Source organism: Branchiostoma floridae, chromosome 16 (assembly GCF_000003815.2).
Source record: "Branchiostoma floridae strain S238N-H82 chromosome 16, Bfl_VNyyK, whole genome shotgun sequence".
In the NCBI taxonomy this organism is placed as follows: domain Eukaryota; kingdom Metazoa; phylum Chordata; class Leptocardii; order Amphioxiformes; family Branchiostomatidae; genus Branchiostoma; species Branchiostoma floridae.
Window position 1 is genome coordinate 4,157,334 of NC_049994.1, and position 19,257 is coordinate 4,176,590.

Below are 19,257 nucleotides of genomic sequence, written 5' to 3' on the forward strand. Positions count from 1 at the left end.
CGAAACACGGCACAATTAACTGCCGCTGTGTACCTTTATACATCCTCTGTTGTTCCTTTCTTTCCTGTTAGTAGTTGCACAAAACAAAAATCTGCATGAGCATACAAAAAGTCATGAGAAAATGGGCGTATACTGACAAGAATTTTCATTTAATTTTGGTCCGTCATAACCGCTATGACGTAAAACTTTACTGCTGGCCGTAGCATTAAAAATGGCGGGAAAATGGCGGCGTACGTTCAATTTGACCCATTCAGTCGTAGATCCGGGCTATAATGCAACGGTTCCTCACACTTTTGCACGAGTTGTAGGTCACCAAAAGAAATTCAAGATTGCTGTTGAATCATGCTCGTCTTGTGCCGTGAGCACATGTGATTATTATCTACAAATCTGGCGATGAACGTGACAGTGTGTTTGTCCCACGACGAGCTCGCCTGCCCCGAAAATGACCTGAAAACTTTTGGCCTTGTTGTCTTCGAATGCATTGTTATCGATGCTTTGTAAATTATGTATTGGACACCTAGATGTCTGAAGTGTGCATACCTCAGAAATAACTATTGTTGCATGTGTAGATTTCTTTAAGTTCCACTATTTTTAATCGACCGGTATAAGGCTTATGACCGGTATTATGCCAATGCATGTTATCAGTTCTTTGGGGCATATCTATGATAATCGCAGCAGTCACTTAACTTCTCTTCAGGAGTTTAGCGTAACACTATTTCAGGTCAAACCGTCAAAGGCAACTAAAAACAAACTTTAACGTTACTAATTTCAACAGTACTTATAACTTGTTATCCGAAGTTGAAACGCTAGCGATGGTATTTTCGCTGCGCTGTTAGCTCCGTGCGACTGTTGTTGACGGTCTTATAACGGTATATTTTGCACCCCTGTACCCTGGTATGAGTAACATTTGGTATAGATAGGCATAAGATAGTTGGTAAAATGATCCAAGTAAAATTTTTGGCATAAAGTACTGTAAAAGGCTTAATTACAGCACTTTTTTTAGGGGAAATTGGTTTTCTTTCGTTCTCCATGCCATGACCTTTCGGACGTTCACCCCACAGAGCCGACATCTGCACCTGCGTCTAGCCGGCAGGAAGAGTTAATTCAATTAATGGTTCAGCCAATCAGCAAAGAGGAAAGCGAAGGCTAATTAATATTCATAAGCGGGACCACACAATACGTTAACTTGAAGACTCAGGCCGTACAGGGTATCCGCAGGTGATTCAATTTGCAGCCTCTAAACAATGGGTTCCTATACAAAAAAGAGGAGAAAGCAACTGTTAGTAACTCAACTATCTGACGTTACTGGCACACAAACATACCCTCATATGAAAGCCCGACATCTCAGCTATCCGAAAAACCACATTTCGGCATGAATCTAACGGCGAGAACTTCCGGGAAACTGAAAGATTGACCCATGACCTCAAAACCGCACCACAACCCAGTGAGGAGGCCATGTGCTAGGACAAAAAAGTCCCAACTTTATACCCCCTAAAAACCACACAAACTCAGCTGTTTGGCCCTAATCACAAAGTTGAAACCCTCCCCTGTCACACCCACCTCAAAACTGCCAGGATTTCTACCCATTTGACCAGGAAAAAAATCTTGAAGTTTTAGGCCCTGAACTATAATCGACCACCATCAATTTGCATGGCGGATTGACCTGCGGATCCCCTTCAGGGTATCCGCAGGTGATTCAATTTGCAGCCTCTAAACAATGGGTTCCTATACAAAAAAGAGGAGAAAGCAACTGTTAGTAACTCAACTATCTGACGTTACTGGCACACAAACATACCCTCATATGAAAGCCCGACATCTCAGCTATCCGAAAAACCACATTTCGGCATGAATCTAACGGCGAGAACTTCCGGGAAACTGAAAGATTGACCCATGACCTCAAAACCGCACCACAACCCAGTGAGGAGGCCATGTGCTAGGACAAAAAAGTCCCAACTTTATACCCCCTAAAAACCACACAAACTCAGCTGTTTGGCCCTAATCACAAAGTTGAAACCCTCCCCTGTCAAACCAACCTCAAAACTGCCAGGATTTCTACCAATTTGACCAGGAAAAAAATCTTGAAGTTTTAGGCCCTGAACTATAATCGACCACCATCAATTTGCATGGCGGATTGACCTGCGGATCCCTACAGACTTCTCGCCAGGATTTTTTCAAAGCGTCGGACAGGGGTCCGGGGGCCGCCGAATGTCCCTGGCGGAAGCTCTTGCATTTTAGACTATTGAGAAGGCTTCTTTTATCAGTTTTTTTAGGGCCATATCTACGATAATCGTAGCAGTCACTTACTTCTCTTCAGCAGTTTGACTTTAAAATATTTCGGGTCAAAGCTTCAAAGACAACTAAAACCTCATAAACAACAAACTTTACTTAGCTCAACAGTATACAAAAATATTGTACGGGTTGCCATCCTTAGTTGAATCGCTTATTTATAGCGCTAGTATCTTCGCTGCGCCGTTAGCCGCCGTGCGACTTTTGTTGACGGTCTGATATCCCTACGTCGCCGCCTCGCTGATATTCCCACGGACATGTTTCAAGAAAAATACCCAGCAAAAAAACGCTGTTCTGCGTCAAATTCTATTCTATAAAACATGTGGGACTCAGTGTTACAGTCTAAATATTTTGTAGAAGCACCGCTGTAGGAAAGAAGGTCCAAGCAATGTAAAACATCACGTAGCATGAAGTCAACTGGCACACAGCACATGACTGTTTGAAACTCTAAGTCTAATCAACAGCCGTGTTTGATTGATAGCCGGCGGTCCTTTGATAAAGTCGGCGAAAGGTGCGTTAGTTAGAAAATCTGCGTTTAGTTTTGATACGTAATTATAAGTTAGACAGTGGCGAGAATGATTATTTTCTCATCAATATTTCTCTTCAGAATTATTTGAACTTAATTGTACATCTAAACAATTGGCTTACCTGTGCAATGTTTATATGATTAATGATCAGTGTACTGAAATCATGTGTAACGTATGGCTCCTAGTCAATAGATCAGCATTTTCTCTATAGTGACCACCTGTCTATAGTGGCCACATTTCCTAGTGCTGTTGTTGTTTGACATAAACTTTGAACATTTAAATTGTAAGTAACTTTAAACTGCCAGAGTTTCAGCCCAATAAAACACTCTCAGCGCCAGGGTATGAACAGACTGACCAGACAGACGAAAATAAATCCTCGAACAAGGTTCAATCGTATCTTCCGGGTCTGGCAGGAAGTTGTTAAACTAAAATAAGAATAGGCTCGATGGCTGATTGCATACAAAGTAAAACAGTTTAACAGTTTTACAGCTTGAAGAAAACAAACGCTCCTACAGTACCTGCATCTGCTTGATAAATATTAAATCGTATGCCCTACTTGAATAAAAAAAGTTCACTGCAATAATAAATGTACCCACATCACAAGGAGCTTATACTTTTTTAAACTTACACCTAGTTATCGTACTGAAAATTGTTAATGACATTACATGAAGTCATTCAACAATTTTCAGTCATGATGAAAATTTTCTGAATGGAAGGTGTGATTATTGTCATTTTCTGAAAAATAGAAGCAAGCTCTGTTTTTACCTGGAATCAATTCACAATACCAGTCCACTTTGGGGGATAATGTACTGTTAAGAGGATGTTCCATTTTTGCGCAGGGGTGATTTGGAACAGTCCAATGTTGCGTGGGAAGGGGTATGGCTGAAATATGCTGTATTTGCTCTTAAGCAAATGTCGGCCTTTCTAGTTGCTATATCTGAACTTGTATGTACAGTACAAGATTCAAATGTATAAAATAAGTTTTATAATTATATTGTAATACCTATAGCTTACAAGAATGGTTTCTACTCTTGTTATTCATATTCATACATAGACATTTTTGTAAAATATTACAGATTATGGGCTTCCTGTAAGTGTTCGATTTCTATATTTCTGCTTGGTTGGTCCCATTGCTATCTTTGAAGTGAAACTTGAAACCAAGAGCCATCCAATTACAACTTCTACAAAAGTACTCGGATACAATTTGGCTGGGTAGATTGATATTATATTAAGTGTGTTAGTAGGTTGTGACAAAAAAAACTGAAAATCGTTAGATTTTGGATCCCTTTGTTTTGTTACTGCAGCAGAATGTCTAGTTCTTATATGTGTGCTCTAGACATGCATCGGTCATAATGTTGGGTGTTGGATAGTTGGATAGTTCTTGTGGTCAGTCCTTAAATCTGCCGCATTGAAAAACAGCATACACTCTACTTCATATTTAGTTAAATATGTATACTTAAAATATGCAAATGTCCACACTTAATAACTGGAGAATGTTGGGTTGGTAGATATGCTAGACACATTCCTTGGGATTGCAGACATGTGACCTGACAGAATAAGCAGATGTTACAGAAAGCAAAGCGACTGTGTGTTAGAACATTTAGCAGTGCCACACTGACAGGGTTCTTATTTGAAGTGGGCTCTGGTTTTGCCCACCATTGCGCATGTAATTGCTTGAGCAGTACTTGGTAAAGAGGCTATTTGGCTCAATGACACTTGTTGAGGGGTAGAAACAACTGGTACATGACTTAACAAGCTGTTAGGCCTAGGAAACTAAATGCTGAACTCTAAAACTGTCATGTTATCCTCTTTCTGACTTTGTAATTGTAAATTAAACTAACGTAATAGTAAATGTTTTTGAATATTGGCCCTGAAAGAAACAGCGCTGTCTCAAAGACCTGTCATTCTGTCCTAGGAAGAAATTTGCTTGTTGGGATGGAAAAAATTCACTCAGGTCATACCAAAAATCTGAACTTTATGACACAAAATGGAAGAAAATGTTTTTTTCCTACTCCTAGGCTTAAAATGACAAATTAACAAAAAAATAAGTAGGACGGGAAAAAAATTCAAGCTCGAGACAGCCCTGGCCAAAAATTAACAAATTTGGTGGGGAAAACCTTATAGTAAGAGTAATTTATTTAAGGATTTCCCCAATGTAATGCTTACACAATGCTTCTTTCAATGTATGCAGTATTGTAAAATACAGGATTTGGGCCTATCATACACTCAGTTCTACCATGCCTGCTAAACACATGTAGAAGCATACCAGTTTGATTCAATCAATATACATTGTACCTTCAAGGCACTGGAACATATCCAGTAAAAACAGTGTCCCACATATGTTAAAGCCTTTGACTTAGTTCAGGTAATGTTGTCCAGATTCCCACACCGAACTCTATAATCAACACCCTTCAAAAACGACAAAGCCTTCAAAAAGAGTATCTATCACACATTCGAAATGACTGGGACACATTATATCTTTAATCAAATCACTATACATCTAAGCTGACATTATGATATATATCATAGATCATGTGGTGGTTCATTAGGCCTAAGGGTGTTGTCAGATTGTGTCCAAACTCTGATATCTCTTAGGTCAATCTAAGGTCAACTTTAGAGAGGAAGGCAGAGATACCTGTACTGTAGATAAGGCTTATCTAAAAGTGGGCACTGCAGGGTGCCTAAACAAAACCTGGGAATCATCCCTGAAAGGTAAGTCAAGGTCTTATATCTATTTTTACTCTTTCCCCCAAAATGTATATCTATACTTTGGTATATTAAGTCCTACATGGATGCATGGAAAAAATCGTATGTATGTAGAGAAGAGGTGGGTACAGATACTGGTCATCGACCAAATAGATATGCTTAACAAATGTTTGAAAACATGATGAAACAAAACATGTGAGATGCTTCAAAAAAACTTGTTTTTCTCTCTCCAAGACTCAACCTGTTTAGATACAGTAGATCTACAGTAGATACTAACAGGAACAGATTAACACAGAACTGTTAGTGTTAGTTGCACAGTCATTATATACGCAATTGAAATGGTACAAAACTGTTCAGGATTTGTAAGTATAAAGCACGACCACCTACCAATGTACACTTTTACTAGGCATTTGATATGTCGATCGTTCTCCGATTTCAGACACTTTGGCTGGAAACCATGTTGTGAGGAGCTTTGAGTCAGATTTAATGATCAAATGCTTAACTTCAAGGTACAGTCACAACATCCACAGGAACTGAACTCCCCTGACCCCAAGCTCAGCTAAGAGCATTTATCTAAATTGATTCCACATTTTGGTTAATGTGTCTTAGTACTTCACATTTTGACTTGCCCTTTTAGTACAGAACAAAATGCAACAGAGAACTTACATTATTAACATTCTGTGCAGGGTTGTCCCTAGCTTGAATTTTTTCGCATTCCATTGTTGGGAAGGTATGTAACTTGTTAATTGTCATAGTTAGATCTGTCATTCTTAGTTTATAAACATACATTTTCAAAAATTTCAAATATAGATTTCTTTGTCTATTTCGACAAGAAAAATTGCAACCCAGGATGGATGGATGGGTCCTGGAGACAGCCAAGGTTGAAGCCTGATTGTACTTTATCTTAACTTAAGTACAGTTTGTAGATGTAATACAAATGTAGTTTATGATTTGTTAAGATTTGGGAATAATGAAAAGGACTTCAGAAGAAGAAAGGTAACAGGAGTATACATGCAGTCAAACCTGTATTTGTGGCTACATGTGCAGTCGGCTTAGGACCACCTTTGGGTGATCCCTCAAATACTTTTTCCCCATTGACAGAAGAATTAGAATCCTGTCTACAGTGACCACCTGTCCGCATATACCACATTTTATCAGCCCCCTGTCTCCTTAGACAGTTTTGACTGTAGTTGAAAGAACACCAACAGGGTAGAAACATTCTCCACATTTCCAGGTGTTAAGGCTCACTCCATGGTGCTCCCAACCTTTTATACACACACGTTGAGACACAAGCACTTGTCTGTTGGCAGTACAGAGGGACTTAAGTGTGGTAGGCTCACCTTACTGACCCCCTCCCCCATTGGTGCAGCTTTCTGTCTCAGGAACACCTATGTTGTCTCCGATCTCAGCTGGGCTGTTGACCTGAGAGTGAGAGCACAGCAAAGGTCAAGGTCATCTTTTACTGTTCAGAGCTCAAAATATGGAATGTATATAACAAAGCTTTGTGCAACAACAACAAAACAGATCTTAATGCATCTAATAGTTTTTGACAAAGGGTTGAATTAAGTATATATACATAAACGATAAAGGTACAGTTGTACATTAATATACAACATATTCTTTAACTTTTGTTGTATCACTTGTTTAAACTTTTGCAGTTACTAGTCTGTGTGACATAAACTCTGCTGTCCTGAGCTGTAACAGTCCAGCTGGTGTTTGGCGGGCTGCTATAAGCAAGATTTAGTCAGGCTATTTTGCAGTGAGCTACAGAGTTTAAGATTCAAGCTCTAAAGAGAGACTGTCAAATTTGTTATTACAGTATGCATTGCTCACATCCTTCTTTATTGCATGTTCAGTACACTGACATGTAACAAAATCTTTTTCTGTGCACCTGAATTTTGAGCACATATCAATTTCATAACAGCTGTTGTGGTTCTTGACACAGTGAAATTAAAGCACTGAGTTGTAATTATTGGAATGTACACATCATACATGTAGCTGAACCAAGATGTATTTATATTTGGATTGCCAAATAGTTGATACTAACCAGAGTGATTGGTGATGGCGTCATCTCCTGTATTCCTGAGGTCACTGGACTTAACTGCTGTTCCTTGGTAGCCTTCTCAAACCTAAAAGTTAAAACACAAAAAAATCTTTTATTGCTGTACAAAATATATGTACCTCAATACATATCTACATTCATGTAAATAGATAGAATGCTGGATAGAATAAACGTATGATTGTTCTTGGATGACATATCTACTTACTGCAATGAAATGACATTTCCATGTCAAGTGAGATTCATACCATAAATTCATATTTATTGCGGAGACAATTTCATAGTAGAAGGGGAAATGAAGTGTTCGCAGTGTGTTAAGGTCATTGTTGAAACAATTTTATTGGTACATTTGTAACTGGGAGATCTCCATTTCAAGCCTCAGGGGTCAAGATAACTTGGTTGGGGCTGTGCCCATCTTTCAGAAGGGACATAAAATGAGGGTCCCATGTTCAAGGGGTCACCTCAGGCAAAAGCTAGAAACGCCTGCCAGTAAAAACATAGCCTGCAAAAGAAACAGCTAGGAAACTTGCTAAGGTATTTGCCACTTGGCCATACAAGAGTTCTGAAGGAACAAGATTGATTGACACCTGTCACAGAACTCCTGGATGGCGGTGTACACCTCCTCCTGTCTGGCAGGTGGTCCCTGGTGACCCCTGGTGGTGGGGAGGGGGGCGGCTTGCTGGGTCATGGGGCTGACAGCCGCAGAGGGGGGGCGTCTGGTCAGCTTCTGGAGCAATGCTTGGTGGGCACACCTGCAGATATACATTGACAATTCATGTACCAATCAATCAATCTCCTTTATCATTTAGACATAACAAATTATTGCATCCTTTCACAAGAGGAAGTAGGCTCTGGTTATAACTCGAGACACTAAACTTTATTAAACAGTAGCTAATTCTTCTTTCGTTTTGAGGCTACCAACTTCAACTTGCTGAAGACTTTTGTAGCCTATATACTCATTTTTCACTTGAGTGAAGTGAGGAAAGTCGCCTTTCCCAAGGGCACAAGATTGGTGACACGGCGGGGTTCGAACTCAGGACCTACGCGGTCCCACAATTACGTCTAACTTCATGGTAACTGGTTAAGTAGCAGACACCCCGTGGTGTTCAATTATGTAATGTACCAAGTGGCAGGATAGAGCTGGAGGGGCTGCTCACCATGTGTAAGGATGAGTAAAGAGAGCAGTAGTTTGTTAGGCTAAATAATATCAAAGTAAATAAACATTATGTATTTATTTACAAATGTTACATTGAGCTCAGTTTTTCTTTACACAGTCACTTCATGAACAAAAAAGGAAAGTCCAACACGCTGCCTAATATAGAGAATCTTATCTCAGTCTTGCAGCCGACTTGCAGTTGCAGACACTTATTTTAAGAACTGTTTAGTGTCTCCACTTAAGGTCTCATTGATGTATTACTCCGCGAGTGGACACCCTAAAAGAGATCCGAGCCAAAAACTGAACGGCTGTATAGACGCATGTTTTTAGCGGTGAGAAATTCCCTTTTAGCCAGCGGAACTGATATCAAAAGTTAGATTGGTGAAATTTTGTTTCTAACTGAAGAAATAAGCAGGTAAAGTTTGGCAGCCGCGCGCTAGATCGGAGGTACACAGTCGTGGGTTCTGAGTGGTGCGGTTGTACAATAGCAGCGAAAAAGTGCCTTTTGTGGGGATTGACTAATCGTAGTTTGTAATTGCTATAAAAAAGTTTCTACGTATAGTTTACATTGGCAATTTTTTCCCACGATATAGGGTAAATGTGCTCGACAAAGAATGAAAAATCTGCTGAAATTTCACGTAGCTTCATTATGAACGCGCCTATTTAAACCACGAATTATAACATAGAAGTCTATGGGAAGAAGAAACTCATCAATGAGACCTTAACTTGGCTGGACCACTTAACAATCTGCCCTCTATAAATGTTAGACATGTTGGCTGCACTGATGGCTATCTCAACTTCCCTTTGCAAAATCCCATTTATGTTTGATGAAGGTTCGTGACCCTCAAATGCCACCTGTCACTTGAAGAGACAAAATTTGATGAAATGTCCGTAGTTTCCAGTTTGTTTGAATGTGGCGAGTCACGCACACCTTCGTAGCATTGTCAGAATGCCAGTTTATGCAGCTGTTTCGTTTCTCGCACAGACATTTTAATTAAAAGGAAATGGGTTGGAAGAAGGTTGAGGCAAACTTTGCCAAAGTTTTTCTGGCACTCTTTCCATTTAAGATGCAGCTGTCTGCAGACATGCAACTTGAAGGTGAGACTACTGAAAAGCACTAGTATACTGCTTTCATATTGAACTGTAGCATAAATTTTTTCACTTGAAGTGACAACAGACTTTGGATAGGCTGTTCCAACATAGAAGTTGAAACATTTCACTTTGTTAAGTGATAGCTCTAGTCTTCTAGAAATACCCCACCTATCTTCTTTCTTTCACAACAGTATTCTTAAATTAGTTAAAAAGCATTCTTACGTTTGCCAAGAGGTTTATGTTTTCGGTAGAGTTGGTATGTGTGTATGTATGTATTTGTGTACAGTACCCAACATCGTTAAGATTTAACATTATTTAAGATGAGCTTAATATGTATATAAGTTATGATGAGCTTAATCGTAAATACATGTACGACATAATGATGATCATAATTATGAGTGTGCAGGAGATCAGCATAACTCTAGAATGCCTGGAAGAATTGCGTTGATATTCAGTATGTGGGTAGTATAATGAGACCTCAATATGGATTACATGTACATTTTGGGCCCCCTAGTAGTGGCTTGTTTGGAGCCTTAGTTTGACCTAGTAAAGATACTCACCTAGCTGCATCGTGGATGACCCTTTCCACCGCAGGAGTTAGGTCGGCAGCGTCGGTCACAGTCACAGCGGGGGGAGGGTTGGTCTTCAGGTAGTTCTGCAGAAGCGTGTCAAAGTCTTGCGGCAACGCGGAAAGTAACGCCGTCGGCACCACCATCTTGTCGCAGTCCCTCCACGTTATGAAAATGTCTCGCAGCAAGGGGAAGATGGCGTGAGACTTGAACGCGTACGATCCCTCGACGACGATCTTTTCCACGATCTTGAGCGACATGCACGCGGGAGCAGGGGCTTCCTTAGTCGCCATGACCGGTGAGACCGTGTTTGAGCCCGGGGCAGATCTGTACGGTGGGGTGTTCGGGTTACTGGAGGGACTGGAGTTAGGGGTGTTGGTGTTCACTCGCAGGTAGGGCACCTCCCCACCCCTCAGCCTCTTGAAGGGGGGCTGTGATGTCGAGGGAAAACTGTTGGGGGGACCAGAGCCATTGTGAAACCCCTGGGAGAAGGGGAAGACATTGGGAGGGTAGTTGGAGTGGCTGGGCGGGGCGTTGTTGCCGTAGTGAATGGTACTCTGCTGACCCATGTTATTGTTGTTGTACTGGGGCTGAAGGGGGTAGTAGGGACGACTGTTCGGAGACACCCGTTTTGGCGGACGAATCGTCTTGGAGTACATTCCGCCGTCGCCATTCGGGTGGAGGTAAGGTGAGGTGTTTTGGCGTCCGGACGGCTGCTGTGGATTCTGAGATCGTCCATAGCCGCTCAGGTTCACGTTGAACTGCTGATGGCCGCCGCCATTGCCTGGGAAGTTGCGAACGTTCGGTTCAAGCTGGTACTGCGCCCCCTGGTGGCTGACCATGGTAGGACGGGACCTGGAGTAGGGAGGTGGGCCGTGTTGCTTCTGCTGTTGCCATCCCCCTCCACTCTGGCTCTTAACCATAGGAGGCTGGCTGCCGCACTTAGCCATACTGTAGCTAGGTGGCGCTACTGCAGTGTTGAAGGCAGATGCATTGGGGGAGAGCTTGCTACAGGAAGAGACCTGCTGTGACTGCATGTTGGTGATGTTGAGGTTGGATGTTGCGATGTTGAAGCTGTAGTTTGTCTGTTGGACGATCCCCGTGGGGGAATCCTGCTGTTTGGAACCCGTGCGGGTGGGGACGGGACCCTGGGGACTGGTAGAGGGGGGTGAGGTATTGACCACAGTCCCCTGATGGGGAATGGGGGAGATGCTCTGAGGGATGGAAGAGGGCCACTCTCCAGCAACATTGGCACTTTCAGCTTGATTCTCAGATGGTAGATCTGTTTGAAGAGACAAACAAGTTAAGATCTCCATAGCAAAGGACAACAAAAAGTATTGATTTTGCCATTTAATTAAATATGACAATAAATAACACATAAAACAGCCTCACAACTCAAATTGAGTACTGGTTACAATAATACACCATGGTGTATCATATGTATGAAGTACAGTAGCTTGCAGTTCTGTTCTCTTTTGCTAGGTGCCTCTGGTGCCAAAGCAAACCTTTCCAATTCCTTGCAAAACATAAACATTGGGAAGAATTTTACACTTCCTCGTAAGCTGTCTGATTCACTGTGTTACTTTTTAGATGACATTTAGATGACTAATACATCATCACTACAGTATGATTCAGGCAACTGTAAACTAATCTCTTTTTTTTTGTCCCCCCCCACACACACACAAAATTTCCCTTTATTTTTTATGAGACTGAGAGAGTCAAGTTATATGTAGCTCAATCTTTTGTAAATAGAAATACATTTTCATTGATGTCATGAATGAAGTTCAAAACTTTGGACAAAGGGGAAGGATTTTTTTTCCATTCGAGTCCGAGCAAGCAAATTTCCGTCCTAGAGTAGAGGGATAGATCCCGAAGACAACCTTGATTTAATCAGAACATACCATTTGACATTTAGAGTGTACCATTTGATATTTAGAACCTACCATTAGAGCAGGATGCACCAGGAACAAGTCCAAAGAACATGGGGCCAGCAGTGGAGGTCTGTTCTCCTCCCCCTCCCCAGATGTTCTTGAGGTCCATGACAGAGAAGTTGGCAGAGTACTGGGTACCTAAACTAGGACTTGGAACAGTAGACATGCTCTCCGATGTTTCGCATGAGCCTTCTCTTTCTGAAATGTTTGGGAAACATTCGTATCAATAAAAATAACTTGTACTCATGCAAAATGGGCAATGTTAACTTACAACCAACTTTAACACGGCACGCTGAGGAGACTTTCAATTTTCATGATACAAGCTACAGAGAGTAGTGAAATCTCCAGCTGCTTTTTTTTCATCAGATTTGCACCAGAAGTTATAGCAAAACATTAGTTACAGTTACAGTTTTGATTTGATGTGTTATGTATTATTATTACTACATTTCACAAAGGCTTGAGTTGATATGCAATATGATATACGATGCAATGAAAGAATGATAAAATGATTATGTTAATAACGATATTACAATGATGATAACAATGATATAATGACATGTATAAAAAAAGATATGACCTGTTATGTATAGAATGTGGGATGATAAATAGGATAATTTGGTGTATTAGGGACGCTTCGTTTTCTGTGCGTATATATATATATATAAGTTGAAAATACAATGAAGAAAAAAAATAGGTATCAGAAGCTGCATACCTTTTTACAATTGAGTACAATTGTATACAAATGCTAAATCAAGAAATGTAGAAAATAGGTTGATACTCACCATAGCAGGCTGTGGCCAAGGCTAGGATGTCATCTCCAGTTAAAGAGGAGTCTAGCTCCACCTTGGGTAACACTACTGCACTGTTCTCCACACTAACTTCTGCCATGTTGGTCACTCGTGTGTAAGACTGAACAAACTTTCTTTCACAACTCTTGTCTTTCAAACTCAAGGGATCAATTCTCTGTAAACACAAACAAATAAATAACAATATCAATGCATGGATCCAATACTAAAAAAGGTGTTAAAAGGTCCCAAAACTGTTTTGAAACAGTAAGGGCGGTGGGTTGTTATCCTGTGTCTAGGATTCGGTATTGGAAGGCGGAGCCCAAAAACCTCTCCTTCCATTGCCTGTTTAATACTTCCCCAACCAAAGTCAGGTGCCCATTTTTACACCTGAGTAGGATTGATAAATTTTTTTTTAAGTGTCTATAAGTACATAACGTTTGGCCAGGAGCCCTGAGTATGAAACCCATGACCTAGAAGATCAATCTCGTGTCTACTACTAGTAGAGACGAGATTGAGAGGTACTAGCTCAGCCACCCAGCAATCACAGAACGTATATTATATGGTATAATCTATTTTGACCATGCAATGTCTTCTGCAGAGGTCTACTTAGCTTTAGCAACTGATAGCAGAATAGAAAGTAGAAATATATAATTTCCAAGGGAAAAATACCACACAAACCTCCAAAAAGTGATCACCTCTCTTCATTTGACCCACACAAGCTCAGACAAGATGTTCCTTGTGTCAAAACCTCCCCACAAATGTCTGGTTTGGTATGAGTCACAGTGTCCTTACTTCAAAGGAAGTTTTCTTTATTCCCACCAAAGTAAACATACCCTGGGGAATTAAAGCCGCACCCAAACCAGCAGTAAATACACTGTACTTCCTGCATACCTCGGGGGGTAGAGAAAAATATTGTTGCCAAACCATTCATTATCTAAAAGAATAAGGACAGTTCTAGAAAATGTCATTTGTTTTACAACTGGAAAATTAGAGGATATGGGGGGGAGGGGGGTCATTTCGAACTTTTCACTGTCCTCGCCAACGTAAACTCAGAGAAAATCAAATCTTTTTTTGCTGTGCCTTTTAGCTAGCCACTAGATTATCTTTAAAGTTCGTTTTATAGAGCTGAAAAAAGTTCACATTATCAGTCTAAAATCATAAGATAAATGCCACCCGAATCATTATAACGTGGAAATTTCGTGGACGTCTTTAGTTCCCTTGCTTAGCAAAAATCAAAACTCAAAACAGTTGGACTTTTTAAGATTTTGGCAGGTTACAGACTCTTTTAAAGGTGGCACTTGAAAAGACAATGTTCGTGCTAAAACGAGAAGAACACGCCAATAAATTTATGTGACTCACACGCCCGGGGGAAGTTTGGGGACTTCCCGCGCAAATAATTTTTTGTAGCTCTCCAAACCCCCACAAAAAGTCTTTTTTTGTCGAAAAAAAAACATAAACTACACCGATATTCTGGTCACAATAGTTCACCAGGATCTTTCATGACCATATATTTGAGTTGTCATGCAGGATTGGGTCTTTAAAAGGCTAAAAATTACCTTTCTTTGGCGAGTCTTCGGAGCGTGTCGCCTGAGCTAACTTCTTCCTTCTCGTCTGAGATTTAAAGATGGCGGACAATGACGTCATGGTAGTCCCGTCGTCCCCTTCGTGGTGGAAAGTTTTTTGTTGTGTTGGCAAACTTTGGGCAAAGTTTACGCAAGTCGGGTATTGTGTCAATTTAGATTTTTTCGTGCCTAAATATCGTAGTTGATATTTGTTGATTTTGTAGGGTTGCAAAACCTGTTTTGCTTTCGTTGGCGTCCAGGGGCGCCGCCATGTTGGATTATGACGTCAGGAAGGAGTGTCTTGTTTCCGGTCATTTTTACGGAAATATGTTAGATTGCGTCATGTTTAGTGTGTGGTGTATAATAGGAAGGCTGATTTTTGTACATACGTGTTATGTATGTCAATATATATGTATGTTTTTATAATTTTTGATACTTTTTTTTTTTTGCAGAACGCATGACAATTACACCCCAGTGTGCGACTTCAACGTACGGCGTACTCTAGGATCCAACCTGTAGTAATTAGAACGTCATGAAAAAACGACAGCCGTTGCGATGAGGACTATTTTCTTCCGATGGGACCGTGTGCAAAAGGTTGTCTCAGGGCACAAGCGGCTGTGCGCCATCGCTTGCCTGTCCTTCCTCATCCTCTTCACCGTCTACAACCACTATGAGAGAAATCAAGCCGCCAGGCCGCGTGGCGGGAAACCACAAGGCCCTTTCTCCAGCCGTGACCTCATGGGTCCCGCCAAGATGGCGGACTACGAAAACATGGCGGGAAACTCAAAACACAACGATAACGGACGACAGAAGAATCGGAACGAGATAGAAACACCCGCCACTTTGCTCTCAGACGACAACGAGATTCCAGTCCACCCTCATAACAGAGTAGTCAGTTTGGTCGACGCTTTAGAATACGAGTTTGCCTACCCAAGTTCTAACGTCAAGCATTTTCTCGGTGACTTCTACTGCCCTGCATGTTTCGGGGATTCCATCTGCAAAGATTTTGACAAGAAATTCCAGTTTCCAAACGCGGGCAGGACATCACCTCTGGCTCAAAACGGAGTATACTTCGGCCTGAAGGCTGCGAACAAAGAACCTATTGTTGGGAAGTTGTTGGTAGAAGCTGAGAGATACGGGAAATTCCACCAGTTTGCATGTCAGGGGAAGAGTAGTTTGCTGGAGGGGGACAGTTGTGATGTGAACGGCGCCATTGTGGAGCTGTTGAAGCAGGACCTTACCGTTGCTAGGTTACGAGAGTTTGCGGCGGAGATGGATCCGAACGAAGAAGAAGAATATAGGTATCAATACCAGGAATCAATTATTATTTATCTTTGCAATTTCTATACAAATACATCAAAGAATGTTACAGGAAATTTTTAAAAGTCAATACCAATTCTTTTCCACCATAATCAACTGGTATATAGATTAGTGTGTTCGCAATATTATTTACGCTGATTTAAAACCTCATATGATTTATAGTTTTAAACCAAGTTGATATACGATGTATGAAATGCAATTGTAACTTTGTAATGAGTTTGTATGTGTGTCTAAATGTGTCTGTATGCGTGCGTGTCTGTATGGCTGTGTGTGTGTGTGTGTGTGTGTGTGTGTGTGTGTGTGTGTGTGTGTGCGTCCATATGGCTTTGTGTACTCATTTTTGTTTTCTACTCAAATGTTTGTCTCTTACTGCAGCATACTTCGATGTCTGTCGGAGAGATTCCTACAACAGGCCAAAGCAGCATACGACATAGACAAGGACAACGTCCTGTCAACGAACGAATCAGCCAAACTTCTCACAACGTTTCTGTTGAATCCTGAACCAATCATCTTTCAGGTCAGTATACTACCATGTTCTAGATTGTTCTGAAAGTCGATTTAATGAGGTTTTTAAAAGCGTAACTTTTAGATACGCACTTTACCGTCCTCTTTCAAAACGTACAGTTGCAAAATAAAAACATAGAAATGCAAATATTTGACGGACACGGAGCCACTTCCCATTGGTTGAACTTCTAATTGCCATGATATCATTGGCTGAACGTCTAATTATGATGGACAGTCATGATTTGGTGATCCTATCTTGCAGGTGTTCCACTACAACCAAGGGTGGCCCTTCCCGTCATTCCTCGGGGCGTGTGGACGTATGGCGGTGTTCGAACACAGCGGGTCGCCCCTCAGATACTACTACGAGGACACGTGGGAAACCCGTATGAAACTAACACTCAAAGGTCAGAAAATACCCTTTTGTATCCCAAAAATTTGATATTCTTTCATATAATTATGGCTTCGTATTTGTAGACATTCTATAATAGCTTTTTCCTTACACAAAGTTGAAGTTCTTACCAAAAAGCTTTTGATCATTCCTCTGACCCTTCTCAAGTTGAAATGACCGTAACCCTGTGTCACGTGTCACATGACATGAACGGAAGTACGACGTCACCAAGGGGTAAAAGGTGCCCGGTAGTTGGTATCGACCCCCGTCTCAGTTGAGGGATGGTTGATGTTAAACCCCGCCACAGATGAACTTTCTTTCAAACGTTAACAAACATTCGTCGATGAAGGTTGAAGATTAGACATCCAGGTAAACAAGATAAAAATAAGTTGCTCAAGCACCTGAATATAATTTTGGAAACGCTCAGACATTTCAGATAGCACCCACACTGAGGAAAGCTTGTTGAAGAGTAACTGCTTTTTAGCGTGTTAACAAAAAGTTCTTGCATAACAATGTTATAAATTGATTTTGTTTCTAGTGTTAGAGTTGGTCGATAAGCTGACCAACAATGACCAGGGATGGGTCATCATGCCGACGGACCTCGGCTACGACAACATCGTGGTCAACAGCGAGTTTGAGCTGTACGTCATAGATGTAGAGGACGTGGTGATATTAGACTTGGCATCGATGCCTGGAGGTAAGGTTTCTACCGAGCGTGTCAAAATAGAGACAGTTTATTAGACTCAGGAAGTCACACAGGGGAAGTGGGCGTAGTAAGACGACCTGATCACACTAGTGAAAGGGTAAGATGTTCTAATGCGACTCCGCACTGGACAGAGTCCAAGATTTTACCTTGGCAAATTTCTCATATATGCATACTGTCATATGATATTGTATGGGGGAGGGGGCTCTTATGAAACATAATAAAAGTAAGATATAGCCTTGCCTGGTAGCCATTCTTAACGAGCCGTCTTAAGGGTTTTGAACTGGTCTAAGTCTTACTAAGCAATTGTATTTTCTTCTGACAGCCGGTCTTTCTAATCACAGCCGGCCATGTGTGATATAATTGAACCCAACCCCGTAAAATTCACCGGTTTGTGCTAATGGATTTGGCGGTTGGGGTGTTACCCCAGCACCGTATATATAGATAGCGATGATGTGGTTACCACGCTAGTTGTCTAGAGTCTAGCATGTATGCAGATTTTTGTTGATACTTTATGGGACCTAGTTCACATGTTTTGTTTTCCACAAAATGTACAGATCTTCTAGTGGAAAGAGAGGTGTGCAATGAAGACTGTTTCTACGACTTGACCGTCAAGGCAGACGAACCCGAAGAAGACAAGACGTGCGTGCAACCCTACAAGCACATCGGTGCCACTTACTACTTCTTATGTCACGAGATCCTCACAGACGAGGCCAAGAACATGAGTGACATGGACTATGAGACTTTGGAGTCCCCCAACCCGGGCGGTTTGCTACACGACCCGCCGGAAAACATCGAAAAAGAGGGAACTCTCGCGAATCTTCTCAACGAGTGTTTGTACGAGAATATGCCTGGAGGACGAATGAGGCCGTACAGAACTGAAGGCGCACTTGAGGAAGTGGCTCGGGTTGGACTCACAGCTGACATTTGACAAAGACCGGTAACAAACGAAAACTTACACAAGCTCCTCGTTTGCATTCTCCTACGCAGAGACATCCAACGGCGCCAGAAAACTGCCTCTTGTCTGTACTCTGCTATCTCAACTGTCACCATTAGTTCCTGTGGGCGTCGCCACAAACCAGCTCTCAGCCAATCAGAGAATAGGCCTTTTAGTTTTCGAAAAGGTATCTTGAATGTATAAGGATGAGCTCATTAATATTTATAAGCATGGTGGTCAGGACCTGGTGGTGACGGTTGAGATAGCAGGGTACAAACAAGAGGCGGATTGATGGCGCCGTTGGATGTCTCTGCGTAGGAGAATGCTCGTTTGACAATGTAAATAGGCAACTGATGAGAAATGCTTATCTTATTTTGTTTCTTTACACCAGATTTGTTGAAAAATGTATCTGTAGTATCCGAAAGTATAGATCGTTAATTTCTTTTTCAGTCAATCATGTTTAAAACAAACTAATATAGATACCGTATAGTTTAGAGCGCCTGAACAAGATAAGTATTGTAAATACATGTTTGATCGAAGCTTGTATTGCTTGATGTATATCAGTCGTTGTATTTTGAAATAGTTAATTTTTGTAAGCTTTGAAGAACTGCAGCTGTGCAATTGTAAACAACAAATACCACTCCGTAACGTTTTCTTTTTGGAGATACATCAAACCATCTTAGGCCGCTCAAAGCCTCCATATCTCTACTCTCAAGGCAGAGGTCGAAT

At 41.3% G+C, this 19,257-nt stretch overlaps 2 protein-coding genes across 5 annotated transcripts in view; one reads left to right on the forward strand and one right to left on the reverse strand.

The window, feature by feature from the left end:
- The window catches only part of LOC118403088, a 41,837-nt gene extending 27,035 nt beyond the window's left edge, over positions 1-14,802 (reverse strand). The window contains exons 1-7 of one of the 2 annotated variants that reach the window (XM_035801549.1): positions 14,671-14,802; positions 13,109-13,289; positions 12,339-12,524; positions 10,387-11,677; positions 8,166-8,330; positions 7,567-7,648; positions 6,860-6,941 (exon numbers count right to left, since the gene is read on the reverse strand). In XM_035801549.1, coding sequence (XP_035657442.1) covers positions 6,861-6,941; positions 7,567-7,648; positions 8,166-8,330; positions 10,387-11,677; positions 12,339-12,524; positions 13,109-13,214 — 1,911 coding nt within the window. In that variant the 5' untranslated portion in view covers positions 13,215-13,289; positions 14,671-14,802 and the 3' untranslated portion in view covers position 6,860. Of the gene's footprint in view, positions 1-6,859; positions 6,942-7,566; positions 7,649-8,165; positions 8,331-10,386; positions 11,678-12,338; positions 12,525-13,108; positions 13,290-13,792; positions 13,969-14,670 lie in introns of those variants that run through there. The other variant, XM_035801548.1, reaches the window with a different exon arrangement.
- LOC118403089 (divergent protein kinase domain 2A-like) overlaps positions 1-18,560 on the forward strand; it is a 42,686-nt gene extending 24,126 nt beyond the window's left edge. For all 3 annotated transcript variants that reach the window (XM_035801550.1, XM_035801552.1, XM_035801553.1), the window contains exons 2-6: positions 15,129-15,977; positions 16,372-16,513; positions 16,763-16,904; positions 17,427-17,585; positions 18,149-18,560. In XM_035801550.1, the coding sequence (XP_035657443.1) occupies positions 15,232-15,977; positions 16,372-16,513; positions 16,763-16,904; positions 17,427-17,585; positions 18,149-18,522 (1,563 nt within the window). In that variant the 5' untranslated portion in view covers positions 15,129-15,231 and the 3' untranslated portion in view covers positions 18,523-18,560. The remainder of the gene's footprint in view (positions 1-15,128; positions 15,978-16,371; positions 16,514-16,762; positions 16,905-17,426; positions 17,586-18,148) is intronic.
- Positions 18,561-19,257: the final 697 nt, after the last annotated feature.